This window comes from Anopheles merus, chromosome 3R (genome assembly GCF_017562075.2).
Source record: "Anopheles merus strain MAF chromosome 3R, AmerM5.1, whole genome shotgun sequence".
Classification (NCBI taxonomy): Eukaryota; Metazoa; Arthropoda; class Insecta; order Diptera; family Culicidae; genus Anopheles; species Anopheles merus.
This window is the reverse complement of record NC_054084.1, coordinates 39,039,726-39,060,707: the sequence shown is the minus strand read 5'-3', so window position 1 is coordinate 39,060,707 and position 20,982 is coordinate 39,039,726. Positions and strand designations below refer to the sequence as shown.

General features: G+C 42.0%; 1 protein-coding gene across 1 annotated transcript in view; it reads right to left on the bottom strand.

Annotated features, from left to right (window-relative positions):
• Positions 1-6,056: 6,056 nt before the first annotated feature.
• Positions 6,057-20,982, bottom strand: part of LOC121595661 (neural-cadherin-like) — a 171,224-nt gene continuing 156,298 nt past the window's right edge. Inside the window, exons 6-12 of the mRNA XM_041919795.1 lie at positions 15,215-15,352; positions 10,809-14,428; positions 10,564-10,734; positions 10,232-10,473; positions 9,924-10,133; positions 9,526-9,689; positions 6,057-9,415 (exon numbers count right to left, since the gene is read on the bottom strand). Of these exons, the coding sequence (XP_041775729.1) occupies positions 9,350-9,415; positions 9,526-9,689; positions 9,924-10,133; positions 10,232-10,473; positions 10,564-10,734; positions 10,809-14,428; positions 15,215-15,352 (4,611 nt within the window). The 3' untranslated portion in view covers positions 6,057-9,349. The remainder of the gene's footprint in view (positions 9,416-9,525; positions 9,690-9,923; positions 10,134-10,231; positions 10,474-10,563; positions 10,735-10,808; positions 14,429-15,214; positions 15,353-20,982) is intronic.

Below are 20,982 nucleotides of genomic sequence, written 5' to 3'. Positions count from 1 at the left end.
TGTACGAACACTAAAAGGCCACCGTAGCACATATTCATATGGTATGAATATAACAAAACAGGCGATGACTTTAGCTTCTTCGCAGGGGGGATACATTTTCTTAAAGATTGCAGTTTCACCACACTTTCTTGCATACATTCATTTCCACACATGTTTATAATTAATAAATAACAAATACCAAATAACAAATACCTTCATACAAACACACATACACGACAAAAACCTTGCCTTCGATTGCACAATGGGCATTTGCCGGGATGAAATTCAAAAAATCAACTTTTTAATAGAGCTATTCCAAATAATAGGTTTTCATACTAAGGGTTAAACTAAGAAAAATACCAAATATGAGCTCTTTATCTTTTGTGGTTCTCTAGAAAAGTCCTCTCAAAGTCGAGATTTGTTAAAAAAACGCAGAAAAATCTTCACTTTTTTTGGAAAACTTTGAACCTTTGTAACTTTTTCAAATATGAACCGATTTTGATAAATTTAGACATTGTATAAAGGATATTTAGGCAGCTTTATAAACACAAGAAAGTTGAGATAAGTTAATTCTATGCAAAAAACCTCCTGAAAAATTTCACTAGTTTAATTTTTGACTTGATGCCATTATGAAAGTGGCGTAGAATGGCGTTGTCTCATATATGTCACATAATAGTGTAATATATATACTATTAATCTGTGAAGAAATATTCTGCGAAAGTTTGCGAACGCGAATTTTATTCAAGTTTTTTCACATCAACTTTTTCTAAAAACAGACACATGCGTAACTAGGCGGCTCCATAGGTGCCTAGTGAAGCGTATGTCGTTTTCTACAAAAATATATATTCTACGTGCTTCTGATCAACTTTTATTTCAATTACGAAGCTGTGTGTCTGAGTTTCAGCTAATGTACTTACTTTATTAGAAATTTATTTGGAATTATGTAAATTTCTATTCTAACCTAACTTTATTATTAAATATAATGAAGCAAATCAGAACCAAATACCATTTGGTGCTAATCCAGATTATAGACGGATGTAAGGGAAATAATTCTAAAATTATATGCATAACAGGAAAACGTTATGAATGCACCAGCATCTATTGGAATTTTGGGAGAAGAAACTCCCAAAAGTCAAGATAAACTAAATATAAGGATAGAGGGGAGTATGCTACAAAGAATAGTTTGCAAGTAAAAAATGCATCCAGAAGGACATTTTGTATAATGAGCAGTATTCCTCTGATTCGTTAATCAGTTCAATAACAGTAGCTACATGCACTAAAATAAAGACAGGGGTTAACCTTACAAATGAAGTAAATACTTAGTTCGTAGCTATTGTTGAATTTAGATTTTTTCAGATAGTTGTAAAACCAAGAACATCAGATTTTTTTTTTTATCATCCTTTCTGAAGGCAGTTCAGGACTTGGAAAAGTATTGGATGATATTGAATATTGTGATATCAATGCCCAGGAAAATGTATAATTCCTATTTTTTTAACAACCAATTTTAAATTTTGACCTTCAAAGACAAACAATATGTGCTGCTTTTCATGACGGATTAGGGAACTACTTTATTTCAATGTACCTGCTCTATATAATTATTTAAATGCCTTTATTCATGTCTTCAGAAATGTGAATTAGACGTTAGGAGCTTGTAATACCATCCACCTAAGTTGTGTATGTAAATTTTCAATGTTTGTACTACGTGTGAGTAAAAGTGAAGAGAATTAGCTACAATTGTCCTATACAAAGCGGAAAAAATTATCTTATTCAAAATTATTATGTTTTGTTCATATATTATGGAACATTACAGTATTTTAAAATGGTTTATACTATTAGCAACAAATAATACAAGAAAAAAAACAAAAAATGAATAAAACTAAGCAAAGATCCCTTAAAACACTATTTTAAGTAGCGCCACCTAGTGGTATGGATGCGAACTACATATAAAATGTTATTTACTATCATAATACTTTACTAGAAACGATAAAAACTAACAATTTCTGCAAAAATAATTTTATCCCGCAATTTGTTCTAAACTGCCCATTGTGGATTGGCTACGCTGTGCAGGAAATCTATATATCGTTTACAGCCTGAGCAGAACTTACAGCCTACAGGCGCTTCTTATGCTGTTCACGTTTTCGGTAAGAGAAATTGAATGCATTGGGGTGCGAACAGCATAAGCTATTACACCACTTTTACACACATGCTGAGCAACCGTACGTAACCGGACGAGAAACTGCTAGGGTAGACTAAAAAGAGTGTAATGTACTTATGTGAAAAGTTATTCAATTTTACATGAAATCACCTACTCAATTCGACGAACGTGCGGTAATTAATAAAAGGCTATGCACGCATTTTTTTAAATTAAAATAATAGGTTCATTTTTTTATTTTAAATCGAATGATTCTATTATTCTGGTTCAACAAGTATATAGAAACCAAAAGATTGAAACAGACGACTTGAAGCATATGTTTTCTGGTAGCCCTATTATAGGGAATTATTTATAAGATCATGACTTTTGTTAAGGCTTTGAAGTCACATGCAGTGCTGCTAAATATCGTAAGAATCATGTGATGGTGACTACCGAAAACAAATTACATTAAACAAATTACATTACATTAAACAAACAGTGATAATCATTACTGATAAACATTAAAAGCGCTTCATGTCAGTGCTTGTGCTAAACCTAATATTCTGACTGACAACGCTGAGCTGAATGCCCTCTGAATTATCACACCGGCCAAGCATTCCAAACCTGTGCTACAAAACATCACTAACACTATCAACAAAAGTCAGGACTGAAACTACGTCGCGTACTCAACTGTGGTGATCGGAGGTGATACTTACACAGCATATGTGACCGGACTGATGATACTTTTTCAACGAATTTATGTCGATCACTTGGTCGTGATATTTATGGGGATAATTTCCCGGTAAAAGATACCTCATAAGTATACCACGTACAAACAATACCACAGCATTACTACGCAAGGATGCGAATTTGTTACTGCACATATTGGTGAAACAACTAAAGATTAATATTTTAGAGATTATAACTAACTTTATTTATTAACTTTTACTTCCCGCTACATTAATTTAACTGCCACTCTAAACACACCCGAACTACACGCAAGCCGTCACCGAAGTCCCGCTTCTCTCCGCCATCGCTTCTGTCTCCGATCTCCGATCTCTCTTTGCCGTTCAACGATCTCTCTCTCCAATCGATCTGTGCCGATCCCTCTCACTTCATTATCAGCACCCGTGTCGCATTTACACGTTACGCGAATCGTAGCGGCCAAGGTCGCTACATTGGAAAACAAGCGTAATTAGCTAAAAGCTAAACACCATTGCACCTTAAGATGGTAAACATACCAAACAGTTTCCTCTCTACCATACCAACGTCTACTATTCATCTACTTTCAAAATTGTTTGTGCGGTGAATTTTCTCTGGTGGTGCAAATAGTCCGAAGAAAAAACTGTAATGCTCGTTGAGTTTATACTCGTTTCAGACATAACCACCATGATTCAGATAATAATTGCGGAAATGCTTGCCAGGCTACAAATGAGACAAGTGACAAAATCATATATTGAGTTCAAACAATAAAAATACTAATCCCTACTAATCCATCAGTTGAATCAGGTACGTGATTTATTTAAAAAACGGTATCTTTATGATGGATTTTGAGATAGACAGAACACATCCTTATGGGTCATTGAGATATGTAGAACTCACCCTTAAAATGTGGCTCAACCAGAAAACCCATCCAGGTGGAATTTGGTTTAATTCAACGAGAACTATAAGAGAAAATATATAAATCGCTAGCAGAGCACGTAGGCTCATAATAAGACCATGGAAATTACAAATTAATCAAGCTAGAATTCTTAAAAAAAATTACTAAGAACCTTATTCCAGGCTTTTTGGTGAGCATTGCTCATATCTGGTAATTCATTCCAGTTGAGAGTTGCAAGACCTCTGAAAGAATTCCGTGGTTAGGAAGGCTTTTGCTCGGGAGTTAATCTCCCCGCTATACAGTCTACGAGACGGAATAGTCCGTATAACCTACACCTTTAGTATCCAAAAGCAAGGATGTAATGCTGTGCATGATATTTTCTGATGTTTGAAAAGCAAAACGCTCGAAGAGAAATTTCAGCTGAACGCACATTGATGTACGAGTGTGATAAAATGGTACTCCACCTATCGTCGGTAGATGCATCCAGGCACCTCGCCAGGGCTACTCTTTTGTTGAAGGCCCGGTGAAAATGGTACACTGTCGGGAGATTAGTATTCCGTGCACGTTTTACGGCTTGGATAACGGAAACAAGCCTAAGCTGCGGTTGCATAGCAACGGCCTTCTAGACCTGGTGAAACGATGTGTTGAGCAAATGGGGAAGCCAACGCGATTTAGCCTGCAATTGTTCATTACATTTTTACTTTTATTTCGATCGTTGGTGGTAAGCGTTATGAGCATAATGTCGTGAAAATTTGAGTTCAGTTAATCGTTCACTTGTGTGAACTATTTAACTGCTATTAATATTCCACCAGTTTGAATAAAACAACTTTGCTTGAAATATGTTAATTTAATTAAATGCTATCTTCATCTACTGACGGCAAACGTAAATGCACTCAAACAGTAGAGTTGTAGTCAATGTTCAAACAATAAAAACTTTTGAATTTAAATCAACTAATGCATAAGACATTTGGTACACAATGTATAGAAAAAAACATCTATGTTATTAATTGTAACATAAAGTTTGTTAATAAAACTGTGAATTTGTTCGGATAATTAAGTAATTGAGTAAACTGTTCAATTGTCCTAAAATCAACATTGCAATTGCATTAAATATTTGCATTAAATAACCCCAATGGTACGAATGAAATACATCCAGCAACGTAAAAGTTGTTTAAAGAAACAAAAGTAAGCATGATAAATAGAATGCACGCATGTAAGTAACACATGAAATATACAGCTATGAATATTGAATATAACACAGATCAATTAGTTTAACGTTGTATTATATAGGTTTAATTAAAGTTTGATGATACTGTTTAATATTTTTAAAGGCTCTTTCTTAAACACTTTCCATTAAAGTTAAGCCATTCTGGGAAATACCACCAAAGAAGGATGATAAGTTGAACTGGAATACGGTTGGGTAGTACGACCATTCATGCGGACACCGTTGAGAAAGTTGAACCTGCCGAACCGATGAAATAAACGGTACCATGCCAGCGTCCCCCCCTTCCAAAAATCTTTTTTCTTTTGAGCTCTGAAGTTTCTTTCAAAATTCTCTTAAGTATGTGCCTGACAATCTCCAGCTTCAGGCAATGATAAAAACTTGTCGATCCTGTTGTAGACACTGGTTGGTGGTGACTTGCCTGCAGGCCCTCGGCTGAAGTAGGATATTTGCGGTAGTAAAATGTATACTAAATTGTTTCTTATTGGTTTCTTTTCTGGTACTGCTATAGCTCCCTAGAGGCAAAACTGTCAGAGAAGATTGTAGGTAAATTGAAGCGCATTATGCACAATTGCTTGAGCCAAGATACTTCCCGGATAAATTTTTTGAAAATTTACTTCGTTCAGGACAAAAACAAACACCTCAAAATTAATGCCTCGTGTGCATTGAGTGAATTGTTATTTGAAATGGTTGACAGATTGAGCCACTTTGTGATGCATTTGTAATCCATTGGTTATTGCTGAATGTTGCGTGAAACCGCACGTGCGCATGTTAAAATTCAGCATTGAGTAAAACTATAAAAAATACAAATAAAAGTAAATAAAGCAACATTGTATGTAAAATGATTGTAAAAGGACTGTATGCATCGTTTCGATGAATTAATGTATCAATCAGGAATTCTTACAACCTTAATTCTATACTCACCCATTGAAATCGATTAATTTGCATTATTATTGTATCCAGGAATTTATGATTTTTTTTATTTCACACTAGCACCAAATTACCAAACCTGTTATTTAGAGTACCACTTTTCGTTCATTTTCAGAAAAGTTATAAAAAGAGTGCAACACACGTATGACCAAATTTGTTTGTATTCAAGAACTTTTTTTTATTGAAGTCTTATCTTTACAACATCCTTGCTTCACATATGCGTTTGTTTTGTTTTTTTACACAAATGCTCTTTTTCACTCTTGACTTTTTTATTTGATTTTGTATTTTTTCACTAATTTTTGTCACGCATCCCATCCTCCCTCTTTTACAACACATTGGTATGTTAAAAACTTAGAATCAAAACATGACTCATAAACTAATGCTTTGTTGAATGTATGACGTTTTCCTTCGAATAAAGAAGCGCGCATCATTGGAAATGCTCCGTTTGGTTGGATGGCTTTGGATTTATTCTATAATTTTTGTTTTGTGTATCAATCATTATAAAATCTACATCAAGGGCGGCCCCGTGTAACAGTCGTTAACGTGAACGACTCAATAACAGGCCCATAATTGGTTCAAGCCCGGAATGGACCGTCCCCCTGTAGTAAGGACTGACTATCCGGATACGTGGTATTGAAAAAAGTCTTGAAAGTCTGTATAGGCCGGCATGTCCGCATAGGACGTTTACGTCAAGTTTGAAAATAGAAAATCTATGTCAAGTTTAAATGCAGAAATGGTATGGAAATAATCGATTAAAAAACGAAACTATTGCTGTTCGCCAACTACCCCTATGGTATTTTTGCGATACGTTTATGTATATTTTTTATTTAATGTTGTGTTAATTTATTCTGGAGAAATACTTTTACCGTTTATTTCTAGTATTTTATGTTACATTTTTCTTCATTTCCTTTACATATATACACATACACAATCCGACGAATCAACTGTATGTGCTACGTAAATTGGGCCGTTTGGTAACAATTGTTGAAATGGTTCCTTTTTTGTATAAATTCTACGAGCCGTTCAAGTTTCATAATTTATTTTATTACAACCTTGTTCACCTATCTACTGATAAGTTCTGACCGAGAAGTATCAAACATGGCCTTGGTTTTGATTCAGCGAACTAAATAACAATGCTTGCAAATCTCGGATAGCAGTATCCAACTATAAACCGTAAACAATACTCTTTTCTTTTTTAGCCACACCAATTGCCACACCACCACAGATAGATTGAACAGATAGACTGGTCGGATATACACGATGATATTAATAACCATAACAAAAAAAAAAGATACTATTGCTGGGAGAATAGTCCAGAGCACCTGGAATCAACAATTCGTTCATTTTTTATAATGAAAGTTGTAAAAACCAAAGCACTCCTGTTACCCAGCATGTTACCTCAACTGTGTTGAAATCAACATAGTACACACGACTGATGTTTGATGCGAAATGCTGAGGTCCTTTGTGTCCGATAATTTTATAAAATATGTAATTGCATGCTCATACAGCATGAAGCACATAGCAGGTAGATGAAGAAAATTTACATAAAAAGAAATTGCCTTTGACCGGGTACTAAACATTATCAACTATCTTTTCAGTATCCTATTTGTTCAGGGAAACTGTAAAATCGGGATGCATTTCTGGCTTCGGGACGCATAGTATTGATGAACGAAACGAAAATGCTGCAAACTGCACTTCCTTAACGTTCATTCATTGCAACGATTGAAGTTGTGTCGATATTGATCGTGTATTGATAGAATACACAAGTTACTCTTTGCTCTGCATAGGTGAGTGGCTTCAGTTGTCTTGTCTTAGCAGAATGCATCTATTTTTATTGATCCTTGTGAAAACAGCTGACTTGTAGAGGATTTTATAGTTGTAAAGTTTCCCAGCAAACACTGGAGGAAGTTTTCAAAACATTGGCTTAGAAAATGAAATCAACCAGCGCTGGTGTTTTTAAACGCTCAGATCGACTTCACCAAACGGTCTACACGATTTTTAACTTTTCTATTAAAGAAGTAATCATCAAAAAAGGAAGGAAATAAAATCGAACCGAATTTTTTGCTATGCGGTTGGTTTTGTCGATGTCTTTGCTTTCATTTGTGATTCATTGAAGTTTTCATTCCGATCAAACGAGCAGATTGTCCGGCACTTTGGGTGGACGGTGAGTACGTGTTTGCTTTGTAACCTGTCCGGTTAAGCCTTTGTCTCCAGCTTTTGTTTCTTTCGTCGGATTTTTTGATTCGGGTTTCGGGTTTTGTTCGTAATTTTTGTCCACTTGCAATCCACGATGGATGAGGTGCGTTTGTTGGTTTGTTTGATTATTTGTTTCTGCTTTGATTTTCGTGGGATTCTGTTTTGTAATTTTCCGGAAGGACGTTTACATCACAGCGACGAGTTCATCGTACGGATTAAGAATAATGAAGTGTGCGGCATTTTACCATTTAAAGGCTTCTAGGGAATTTATTCTATTAAGCAGAGTTTTCATCTCTCACTATCGCATTGTGTTTTTTGATTGCAGTAACGACAAAATCAACAACAAAACAATAGAAACAACGTAAAAGATTTGATGGATGAGCTACAACGTACTATTACTGCGTGGGTGTCATATCACCAGATGAACATAAATCGATCATTCAAACCTGGATGCGTTTTACCAATATGTCAATATGGCTTGGCTCAACTTCCCTAGAAACACGTGTACACGTTTTGCAAATAAACGATAAAAACTTATATATTTTTTTTAATCACCCTTTCGGCCCCATTATCTAATAACCCATTTGTAGGTCACATCCATGCAATTGCTCAGGGTGCTCGTTTTCTTCCGCCAGTTTGTCCTTTCAAAATGAACTACTTACTGTTCTTTTACAGAGTTCCCATTGGCACGAAACTAATACGTGTCTAGACGAGACATATAGATTGTACATTAGATTTTAAATGAATTATTTACAGTATATCAGCTCACCATTACTTGAATAGTTACAGGAATGCTACATTTTCCGTACATAATTATAGCGAGCAATTAATGCTCTCGTTCTCTAAGCAAACCAACTCTGCGTGTTGCACCGTTTGGCTGTTTGTTGCCAAACGGTACCATTTATTGGAGATTAATAAATTTCGAATTCAATTTGCTATGAAACTATGCACATTTATCACTTTTGCAACTTCTCGTTTTCTTGCGAACTGATGCATTTTAAAGTACAACACAACATTCTTACGTTGGATCGAACGATCAAGTCATTGTCGGTATCAGGTATTTGTATGTGTGTATGGATTTAAGAGAATTTTTTACAAAAAAATATCTACCGGTTTGCCCACATACTAGTGAGAAAACCATCAAAATCGTATTTCATATACAATGAATTTGCTTTTCTTGTTTCTTGTCGACCTCGGAAACAAGATACCTACAGCACCTGTCACAGTTACAACTACTCTTAGCTAATATCGTCATCTTCGATCTGCGCTTTGCTTGGTTCGTATATATTGACTAACTTGTCGAAACGGGGAACTCATGTGGTTGAAAAGCTATACTCATGGGGTACAGCATCATCCTCTGTGGTGGAACGGTAGGAACAGGGAGGATAGTTTAAGAGTTTATCATCGTGTGCTGTCCGGGTCAGGTGTGGAAGATTATAATGGCTATGGGTGATTTTTTTTATTTACCTGCCTTGGCGAGTCAGAGGTACTCCCACCACCTCCGTAGGTGTAGTTACGCAGATCGTCGAATGGCCCGGAGGATGAGTCGATGTCAACGCGTCGCTTCCGGTCGTCCAGGAACACGTCCACCTTGCCGACGACCTGGTCGGACACGACGGCAATATCTGGACCTGTTGGTACGTTTGTGGAACGGACAGAACATAATAAAACATTGTTAGCAAGCGTTGTTGGTCCACGGATATGACTAAGTTTCCCATTAAAATACAAACAAAAACTGACGCACACAAACAACACGTTACATTGAAGCAGCGAATAAAGATCGGGCGATGCTGGAGAGTGCAATACATGCTGGTGCTTGGCGCACAATTCCCAAAAGGCACATGCAAATGAAACAAGCTACTTACGTACTAGCGGTGCATTATGTTGAACAAGTTCTGGCAGCGGACCGATCGGGATCTTGAGCGTCTTCATGTCAAACGCGGTCATGTCGTTCTCGCCGCCACCTTCGTCGCAGTAGTTGATGATGTTTTCGCGGATGTCGTCCTTGGTGGCCAGCTTCTTGTTGAAGTTTGCCGAACGACGCCGAGAGCAGGAAAAATAAACAAACAACAAAACTGTTGCGTGTGGTAAGGAAGAAACAAAAACAAAACTTGTCGTTAGAAAAGATCTCCAAAATAATGCTTTAAGCACATCGAGACACGCTTCCACTTACTAATGATCAGTAATAGGCCGGCTATTACGGCGGCCAAGGCACTGGTGCTGGATTTAAGCGCTTGTCGTTCCTTCAGGAACTCACAACTATCGCCCCAGTACGAGTCTGGACAGATGCACTTGTACTTCAGGCGTGGCTCCTGGTTGATGCAAGTGCCCCCATTCAGACAAGGATAGTCTAGACACTCGTTCCGGTCGATGCAGGTTTTGCCTTCCGGTGAGATGATCATACCATCACCACAGCTGTACCGAAAGAAGTTGAATTCAAACACAAGCTGTCAGTTATTTAACCACAAAGGCAACGCTCTCTCACTTGTACATTGAGCTACTTACGCGCACTCGTACTTGTTCCACAGGTCGATACACTCGAACGGATCCGGACAGTACGCGTTCTGGCAAGGATTGTTGGAGGAACAGTAGCGGTCGATGTTCTTGGTCATCGTGGCCTGAGCCCACTGTGTGCCATTGGTGGCTGGCGGAAGTGGCAAGCTTTTACCATCCAATCTGCAGAAGAACGGGAAGAGATTATTATAAATCAACACCCAGAACGGAATTGCAGTCACACCCGCTAGACTTACCTTATATCGTCGATGCAACTCTTCTGATAGTCCGATTTGACATCGTACGTCTTGACGCCGTTGAACTCTGGCTTGCCGCCCGCATACACACCCTCCTGCTTGTCCACTGACAGCCACTGATGTCCGTCGAACGAGAAGCTTTGGTTGAAGTTGGCACCCTCACCCCCGTCCAGCTCCAGGATGGCCGCCGAACCGTACCGTTGAACCTTCACCACGTGCCACTGTCCGTCGTCCACCTCGACCGCCGTCAGCGCTACCTCCTGCTCCTCCACCTGGCCCGTGTTTAAGCTGTACCGGAAGTACACCTTGGCGCCCTTCAGCTCAATGATGCCGTACTCGCGCATATGCTGATCGCTGATGCGGAACAGCTCGCCGTACGTTTCGCGCGTGCGGAACCGCAGCTGAATCTGCGTCGTGAACTTATCCGGCTCGAAGCTGAGTGCGTACTTCACGTAACTGTGCGTCTTGAACGTGGTCGGCGTGGTCGGCAAGCTGCAGTACGTGCCCGTCCAACCGGGAATGCATTCACACTTGGCTTTGTCATAGCTACCAACACACTTGCCATGCTCGAGACACCGGGCGACCTGCGGATTCAGATCGCACACCTCCTGCGTGTACAGACAGCCGGGCGCACTACCCTTGGATAGTCCCGGGTGGGACAGATCGTACAGAATTCCGTTGTGCTTAAACTCACGAATGCATCCCTCGAAACCTACCCCGACCGGCATGTACTGCCAGCGGCTATACGTATAGTCAAACTTGTCCCTAAACACACCGCCGATCTGGAGCGGCGTGTTGATATTCAGATATTCGTTGAACTGCGGCACCTTGCCCAGCGCCTGGCAGGTGTGGTCGACAAACTCGACCAGGTTGCCATCGTCGGCTTCGGTGATTTCGGCCGTCTTGCAGAAATCGACCACCATCTTTACCTGCTCAGTGTCCCAGAACAGATCGATCCGGTGCCATTCGCCATCGTTGAGCGGATGTTTGGTTGCGATGCGTAACTCTAGCGTACCCGATCCGTAATCGATGAGAAACCGGGGATAGCCCTGCTCCAGCTCGAGTGAAATAAAGTCGGACAGCTGCTTGGACGTGTCGTCCTCCTTAGGTGGTGTGATAGGTCCGTTGTAGAAAATCAAACCGTCCGGTTTCGTTGTGATGATCTCGACGCTAATGTGCGACTTGTCGCACATGTCGAGCGGTGGGTACCAGGCCCAGCCACTGCCGCGGAAGCTACGTACGACCTGCTGACAGCGGGGCCCCGTGTAGCCTGGTGGACACGAGCACTTGATACCCGACTTGGAATCGGTGCAGCGACCACCGTTCAAACAGGGATGGGATTTGCAAGTCTGCTGCTGCTTGTACTCTCGCGAGCTGCACACACACTCCGCAGTGGAGTTGATCTGAACCCCAACCAGGGCGGTTTTGTTTGCATTCACTAGGCAGGGGTTCGTCTTTACCTCGATGATGCTGGTGCACGACCCGGCACAATCCTCATTCTCCAGCAGACACTCGTCCACGTTTACCATCGTGATGTTGATACCCACCTCCTGCTCGATTTCCTCCTTGTGCAGCAGTATTACGCCGTTCAACTGCACCGCCTTGTAGTAGTACGCACCGTGTACGGCGAACCGCACATCGGTCAGCGGCACCGAGCGGTCCTTCATCTGCACACTGAACACGTCCACATTCTTTACGTCTACGTTCAGCAGCTCCGCCAGCTTGTCTCGGAACCGCTCCAGCTTGCTGCGGAAGATGTTCTGGGTGCGATAGTTCCAGATGCGTATAAAGTCCTCATCCGTAATGCCGGTCAGCCGGATCGAGCCGGAGTTGACGATCGCCTCGTACGAGATGTGCTTCACCACCACCGACATATTGGCGTACGATTCCTGAGCGTGCTTGCGGTCATAGATCTTGAAGCGCAGCTTGTAGCGTCCCTCGCGAGCACCGCGCCGCATCGTCACCATACCAGATGTGTCGTCTAGCTTGAAGCGTGGATTCTCAGCCTCATCCCAGTAAAACAGCTTGTCCGAGGTGTCCCAATCGTCGAGATCGTTAACAAACACACGCCCGATCGGTGTGTCCGGCGCCTGACCTTGGTAGTTGTACACGATCACCTCCTTGGAGCCGGGCTGCATGATGTTATCGTTCAGATCACCGATCGTGATCGTCAGCGTGCTGGTGCCGGTTTGCGGCGGCGTGCCCGAGTCCTTGATAACGATCGGAATGGTATACTGCTTGCGGTACTCACGATCGAACGAGCCGAGCGATGAAATGATCGCCATACCGTCACCCTTGTTACTCTGCTCCACCTTGAAGGACGTCCGAATCACATCGTCTGCATCCGGGTCCATGCGGAACTGGAACGGCGCCCCGTTGCCCTTCAGTCGGTCATCCCTGTCAATGGCGGAGATTTCGATAATCTTCGACGGCGGTGAGTTTTCGAGCAGAATGGGCCGATAATCTTCCGCGAATACCGGCGCATTATCGTTGATGTCCTTCACCAGTACGGTCAAGATAGCGGAGGCCGTGCGCGGCGGTACACCGTCATCGGTGGCCAGAATCTCGAGCGAGTGTTTCGCCATCGCCTCCCTATCCAGTTCACGCTGGATCGTCACCGTACCTTCCTGGTCGATGGCAAACTGACGCTTCCGGTCCGTAGCACGGTTAATGCTGTAGGTGATTTTGCTCTTACCGCCCTTGTCGATGTCAACTGCCTTGAAGGTGCCTAAGTTTTTGCCCACGTCCGCGTTCTCGTACACCGCCGCCTCGATGTGCGGTTTCTTGAAGCGTGGCGTATTATCGTTAATGTCCTTCAGCTTCACAATCACCCACGAATGGTCAACGTGGTACATGTCGCTCTCGTCGATCTCATCATTATCGATCACCTGTAGCCGGAAGCGAAAGCCATTTATCTGCATCGGATCCTCGTAGTCTAGCGGCTGGACCACCTTCAAACTCCCCGTACCGTCCGCGTTCTTTACCATCGCAAACTTATCCGCCCCGTAACCACTGCTTTCAATAATTTTATACTGGAAATTGTTTATCTCATCATCATCATTTACCGTTACGGTCAATATCGGTGCCTCGGGCAGCACACTACCGTCAGTTTCCTCCACCTCGACGAACCACTCGTCCTTGGTGAACCGAGGCGGCATATCATTCAGATCCTTCACCTTGATGGAAGCTGTCCCCGTACCCTTCAAACCTCCGCCATCGGTGGCCACAATTTGCAGCGAGTAGTCAGGCGTCTTCTCCCGATCGAGACAGCATACCGCCGTCGTGATGAGTCCCGTGTCCGGATTGATGTCGAAGATCGGCAAGCCAGTATCCTCCTCGATCGCGTTCTTCTCGATCGAGTAAATGATCTTCGCATTAGTACCTTCGTTGATGTCGTCATAATCCTCGGCCAGTATTGTCATCACGTACATGCCGATGGTGCCATTTTCAGTCACGTTTCCATACGCAATGCCGTTCGGGAACTGGGGCACATTGTCGTTGATGTCTTTCAGGTTGATCTGCACCTCCGTAAAGCCCACCAAACCTTCGCCTCCTTCGTCCTGAGCAAAGACGGTAAACTTCCAAGACGCTCGTCCGTGTGGTGGATCTCGGTTCAGCGGCTGAACATTTGGAGGAAATGGTGTGGAAGGAGAACAATAGGCAATAGAGAGAAAAAAAAAGTTATTATTTACCATCATCTCTGATCTCAAAGACTGGAATGTATTATTCTATTAAATGGTTTCGAAATGAAATTTTGTTTGACTTAATAAAGCCTAACAAGACTCGAGACATTGCTGGTCCGTTGCGTCGGTTTTGTTCGTTGCGGCAAGAGAAAGTTTACAAAATTCTTTGATATGATTAAAATACTGTATTTACTTGAGGTTAAACTAGTGTACGGTAAACCGAACTCAAAAGAGTGTACTTTAGGACCCACACGAATTATTTCGAGACCTTGCCCATGGCACAAGTTGGAAGTTATTCGAAACTGTAGCAGACCGCAATCTAGTTTTGCTATGGAAAAGTTTCTCCATTGCTCCAAGGCTTCATTGCACAGCAGAGGCACATTAAGTCTTGCAGACGTTTGAGTTTCTGTACCGGAAATTACCGGTGATAGAAAACTGCTGCAAAGACGCTCAACGCTCAAACAATTCCAAAACAAAACGGTCATCTTACCTCTGTTCAGGTTTTGGATGGCTAACGGGTTGTGCCGTGAACGTTTGCCCCGCTTCGCTCTGGTCTTATGTACCGTGTGAACCTCAAATTCTTCTCCCCTTTTATTAAATTGTTGCCACAATGCTAATTTTTTTTATTTCTTTGAAGGTTAACTGCAGTGATTTTGTTATGTTTGTCAGTACAACGTGGTGGTGCTTCCAATATACGCTTCCGAGTCCACAATGTTGACCTACCTTAAGCACAAATATTTCCCCCGTGGCCTTGTTGATGTCAAAGTTGCTGTCCGAAGGATTTTCGATGTCAATACCGGGCCCGGTCAGAAAGTAGATGATGTTGTTGGGTCGCTCCACATCGGCATCCGAGGCGGTAACCTGTTCCAGGCAAGGAAAAGACATTAAATGAGAGGCAATAAGTGGCCAGTGGATGAAAAAAAAACACCAATATTAAGAAAAGTAAACAAAAGGGAACGCTTGTTTCTACGAACTACCGAAATCGCTCAACAAAGGAAGATTGACTCAAGGAAATTCAGGAATTGCAATGTAGCAAGGCGTACGATAGCCTTTCTCGATAGGTTTGCTGTGTGCCCTGCCAAGCTCAGTCAGTACCGTAGCAAACGTGAACGGGAAATATGAAAGCTTCGTGACCGGATGATTGGCATGACCATTTGCTCGTTCATATCGGTGAGATCGGACGGAAAACATCAACGTACACCTGGTGTGTTTGGGTGGGTCGGTTGGGCTTGGCACGGCCCCGGACAGCTAATTCAATTCCATCGGCTGTCAGTTGGAAAATTAGCTTTTCATTTATTGCAGCAAGTTGCACCTTTGGTTGGAGGTGAAATCGTTCAATATATTTTCCTCTAACACACCAGTCCAACGTGACGTTCAAGTCCAGCTCGAACCTGGAAGGTGTATAGTAGCTCGAGGCAGCTATGACTTCAGCTACTCCATGAATGTTGTTTCAGCCATTCTGATTGAATTGTTGCGATTACAACAAGTCTGACTTGGTCGCTGAAGTTTGTGATTGATTGCTGTTTGTTTTATTGCCGTTAATACAAAAAAGACGAAGATAGGCATAGATAAAGGAAAATAATGCTGTGTTGATCGCCCTGTAAAATTGACAAAGGCTCGACAATTATCATAGGCTTGGCTCATACGCAGTGTATTAAAATCAATTCTAAGAGTTATCTCATCTCTTGTAATAAATTCAAACAAAGAGTCAATGGTGAATAATATTATCGTTAAGGTAGGATTTCTCTTCTATCATTTGCAACGATTATATTTATTCTCCACGTGCAAGGCCCAAGGAATGCTTGATATAACGGAACGTACGAAACGTACCATCCGTTAATAACTTTGATGTGGCTCGTCAGGAGCGTTGAGCCGGCCTGGATTAAGGGGTCATTACATTACCCCGTTTACATACGACGCAACGAGTCACTGCGCTTGCGAAGGTGGAGTGGTTGTACGTGGTGTATTTGCTTGTAAAACAAACCTCAATGCGTTTACCGATGCAATTACACCATTCCACTGACGGGGACACAAGAGGACGCACGGAAGATAGTAACTAATCGGTTGGATGTATTGCGGTAAGAAGAGGCCCGCCGAGCACTTTAAAGCAAAGCTCCTTTACGTCGTCTGAGCAGCACGTTGTGAATATCATCATCGCGTTAGTGCATTTGCACTCCAAAAAGCTTTACATTGGATTAATCGCAAAAAAGTCTCATTTAAAAAGCTGCTTTAGCGTACTGTATGCATTGCACAAGCGGTTCAATAGCAACGAAAGCAAACCAAATTTCCCCCTCCGAACACGACAAGAAGCGTGCTAATCGTTCTTTTTATGTTACTCCTTCTTTTTGTTTGATTTCTGTTATGGAGCGAACAGGGAAGACATAGGACAGGGAAAGTTCAATGTCGTGCCGCTATATTCCGTTTTTGCTGTGTGTTGCTGCGACGAGAGGAACACAAGAGGGCCAAGCATTAAAGTGGCATACAATAGCCGATAAAATTTGTGTCGAGTAAATAGAATAGAGTTTCCATCAGCAAGGAGCTGTACGCCTGTGTCCTCATGGCAAGTGCAAAGGAAACAAGAAAAAGCAACTGAAAAGCAGCCAGCCAGACACAACCAGTTCGCCGGTGGTTATGTAAATTTTAATGAAATTTCATTCTCCTTGATGGCTGCATAACTTTTTGTCTTCTCCTAGTTTCGATTTCTACGTGGCGTAATTTTCCTTCCCCAATCTACTTGCATTTTTCTTGGCCTGTGTGCCGGTTTTTCCATTTCAAAAGATTGTACGGTTCTCAGCGTTTTGCCCTGTGTCGTTTCGGTGTCGTTGTTGGTTGGATGAGCCGAATTGGTCAAATTTATGCAAACAGCTACACCATGTTCATTCGATTATATTTCTGGTCCAAACATTGTGTATGTTTCTGTGTATCATTCAGAGTCGGATCGTCGGTTACGGGGGCGCATCTGTGTGAAGGATACGACGGTGTGAGTCACATGAAATACGCTTTTGGGAAGACGTGCGAGAAAGCGCAACACACCGACGCCAACTGGAAGGAATGTGGTATGGCAATGTATTTATATTCATTAAAAAGTTTACTTCTCAGATTTCACGCTCATTCTAGCCGGTTTTGGCGGCGATCCAGCCCGGCAAAGCACCGACTGACGTTTACCCTGAGCGAAGCCAAATGGGACAGACTCGCAATCAGAAGCCAGCTGACGATGCGTTAATTTTTGGTGATAGCTCATAATTAGGCGGAACGCTTTTCACAGGAGTTACCCGACGCGGCAACCGGATGTAGCTCGCTCACCGGATGTGCAAAGCGCCTGTGGCATTAAATAGCGATCTGGATTGGCGAAATTGCTTTGCCAACAACTTGCTTTGCTGCTTGTCTGGAGCTTTTTTTTGCTTTCCTCTACGGGAGCAATAGAGGCACTTTAAATGTGTGACAGCTGTGAACTATCAATCATCATTAGAAACGCGAGAATGTGTGAAGAATTGAGCTAACGGTAGCGTAGTGTAACATCCCCCAAAAATAACACACACTCACACAAACACAGCAAACACACAAGTGTAATCAGGGTAAAGGGAGTTAGTTAAACAACAAGTAGCAACAATATCTGCATAATAACACAAATGACGCTAGTGGCAACCGATGTGCCTGTGAACATAATAAAGTGTGATACTACCTCCGGCTCTAGCATGTTGTACAAGAAGGTACGTAACGACACTCGAAGCGGGAACAGCGTCTTCGTATACGTTGGAATGTCAGGCAACAGTGGCACTGCACATTGGGCAAATGCTTTTATAAAAATCAAAAAACCAACCTTGTCGCAGGTTAAAACCATAATCATTTTCTTAAAATAGATACTTGAACTTAGTTGAAACCAAAATATTTCACGTTTTTATCTTAAACTTACTGAGATATAGGCCAACAAAGTATAAACTTTGCGTTTTTTTGTCCCAAATTTGAGCTATTTTTCGACCGAACATAAACCATCATATTTTAATATATGATGGTTCTTCTTCTTCTTCTTCTCCTTTGGCTCAACAACTGTTGTCGGTCAAGGCCTGCCTGTACCACTTGTGGGCTTTGGCTTTCAGTGACTAATTGATTTCCCCCCATAGCAGGATAGTCAATCCTACGTATTGCCGCACGGTCTATTTGGGGATCTAACCCATGACGGGCATGTTGTTAAGTCGTACGAGTTGACGACTGTACTACGAGACCGGCCAATATTAAAGCATGTTTATTTTCATGAGCCTCCTCATCGGAATCACCGTTTCCTTCACCATCTCCTCATTAGCTGACCAGCAAAGTTTTAACCGTTCAGCAAAGATTCTGCTAAATTAAAAAAATGTTTATCAAAGACTTGGTCCCCCAACGAACGTGTGCGTCTCCGCAATGAGCTAGCCAGCACATGCATGTGCCAATCCCCCCCCCCACCCCCTGTTTATGGCTGGTGTCATAAAGCATGCTTCATTTTAAAACCAAGTACCACCAATCAAGAGCAGCAAAGTAACGGTCCAAGCCATAATTGAACGTTCGAAACCAATAAAATTGATGTGTGTCTTCCATCGTACGTAGGTCATTTATTTCACTTCGCACCAGCGTAGCCATAAAGCTGCTACCATCACACATACACGTCCGTGCTGCTGGGAGTGTCTTTTCTATACCTTTACGAAGCTAATGAAAACTACAATCTATCTTCTCACTGCCCCATGATTCTCGGGGGGGACGGAGGTAGTTGAAACTACCTTTCGATGAGCTCCGGGCTCTATCCGCAGTGGGACACTATGCCACGAACGCACCGCCGTTACGATTTTGGGGAAGATAAGTGCTGTGTTTCTGCTAAGAGGACACATTTCCCTCTCTTAGCTGGGGGAAAAATAAGACAAGATCAATTGGTATTAAGTGTAGCATCCTTTCGTTTCGAGCACACGTGAGGTCATCCTTAGAGTGGCGGTTACCAAGAATTTGTGAGAACTTGTGAGCTCATGTATTTACTGTTTCCGTTTGTGCTAACAAAAGCCATCCTGGTTGAACAACTTCCCTGATACGAGGATGTTAGTGAAATTATTTTGCAGCATGTACCATCGGTACGTATCTGCTACCTAAGAAATTCTACAACATGCTCGAAAAACTCGACATTTGGTTTGCGAAAATTGAATAGAGTACTTCTCCTTATTCTTTTTTGTGGAAATCTAGTCAATAAAGATGTACCTTGTAGAATACCTTGGTTTGAGAAACTCCTTCATTCATTCTTACTATAGCTATCCGTGGTCAAATGTCAACCGAGGTAAGCTGAAGCTGCCTTTCGATTTTGATGCCAGACATCAGCAGAGTAGTCGCGTTGCGCTTTTACGCAGTTTTGTAGAACCCTGCCACAAGTCTCTTCTCGTTAACATAGGATAATCCATAAAAAATGGAAAACCACTGAAAATGTTTCGTAATAGGGCTCATATAAGCTACGTTTCTCTTTATAGTACACCCGTTTTCCCGGTTCCTCGGTACCTTTGTACGTTTCCTCTACTTCAAAGCTTCAAGCTGATAACTTTGCAATCGATTCGCCATGCTTGCAGTTCATCGTTGCGATCCACAAATGGAAGTGTTGATTGGAGTTAGCATGTGTGGCATGAGTGGCCCGGTGGATACAGATGTAGCTTTGGTGCAACACTTTACGGCCACGTAACTGTATGGACGTGATTTCCCCCGTTCTTTCCCATTTTGTGGAACAATGTTTTCTTGGATTCGTTGGTTTTACTCCTTTCTAGTGGTAGTACGTTTTCTTTTTCGGCCTTTCAAAATCTATTATTGCCACCGTTCCATAGGCGGTTTGATAAGTGAACTTGGGCTCGTTCGTGGGCCATGTTTTCGGTTTATAATACGACACGTTGGTGAAGTCTACAATTCCGTCGAAGGTGAAACCGTATGCTGCTTTCTCGGAGCTAACTGAACAAGGGTGTGTGTTTGTGAGTTTTTGGGAGAAATAATGAAACCAATAGCATTGTACCTCCATGAGCAGCACATGGCCCAGGGCAAAGCAAACCGGATGGCACTTGCAAAATAGTGTACGAGAAAGTTTGGAATCTAGCTTTTACCATACAAAAGTTGTGTAAGCGAGTGCATGTATGTTTTACGGAATGTGTGATGCTCCGCCGTTGACTCCATGCTACGCTTCGTAAGATAGTACGACCAACTTTACGACACCATTCAGTGCTTCGGAACGATCCCGATTTTCTAGTTGGGCTGTGTAACAGTCAGTTAACATTAGTGAAGCTAAACTGTCTATGTCACTTGACTTTTGCAAACATTTTCTATTACGTGTTTGCGTGCAGTAGGTGGACGAAATCATTGGAAACATGTTGTGGAGGTGGAAAGGAGGGAATGGGGGATAAGGGAGCTGTTGGCATTGTTTCGGGTGTTTGATTGCTTAGAGAGGATGCTGCATTCCGTTGATTAATGATCGGTGGAATCGGAAAGCTTGTGTGACGCGC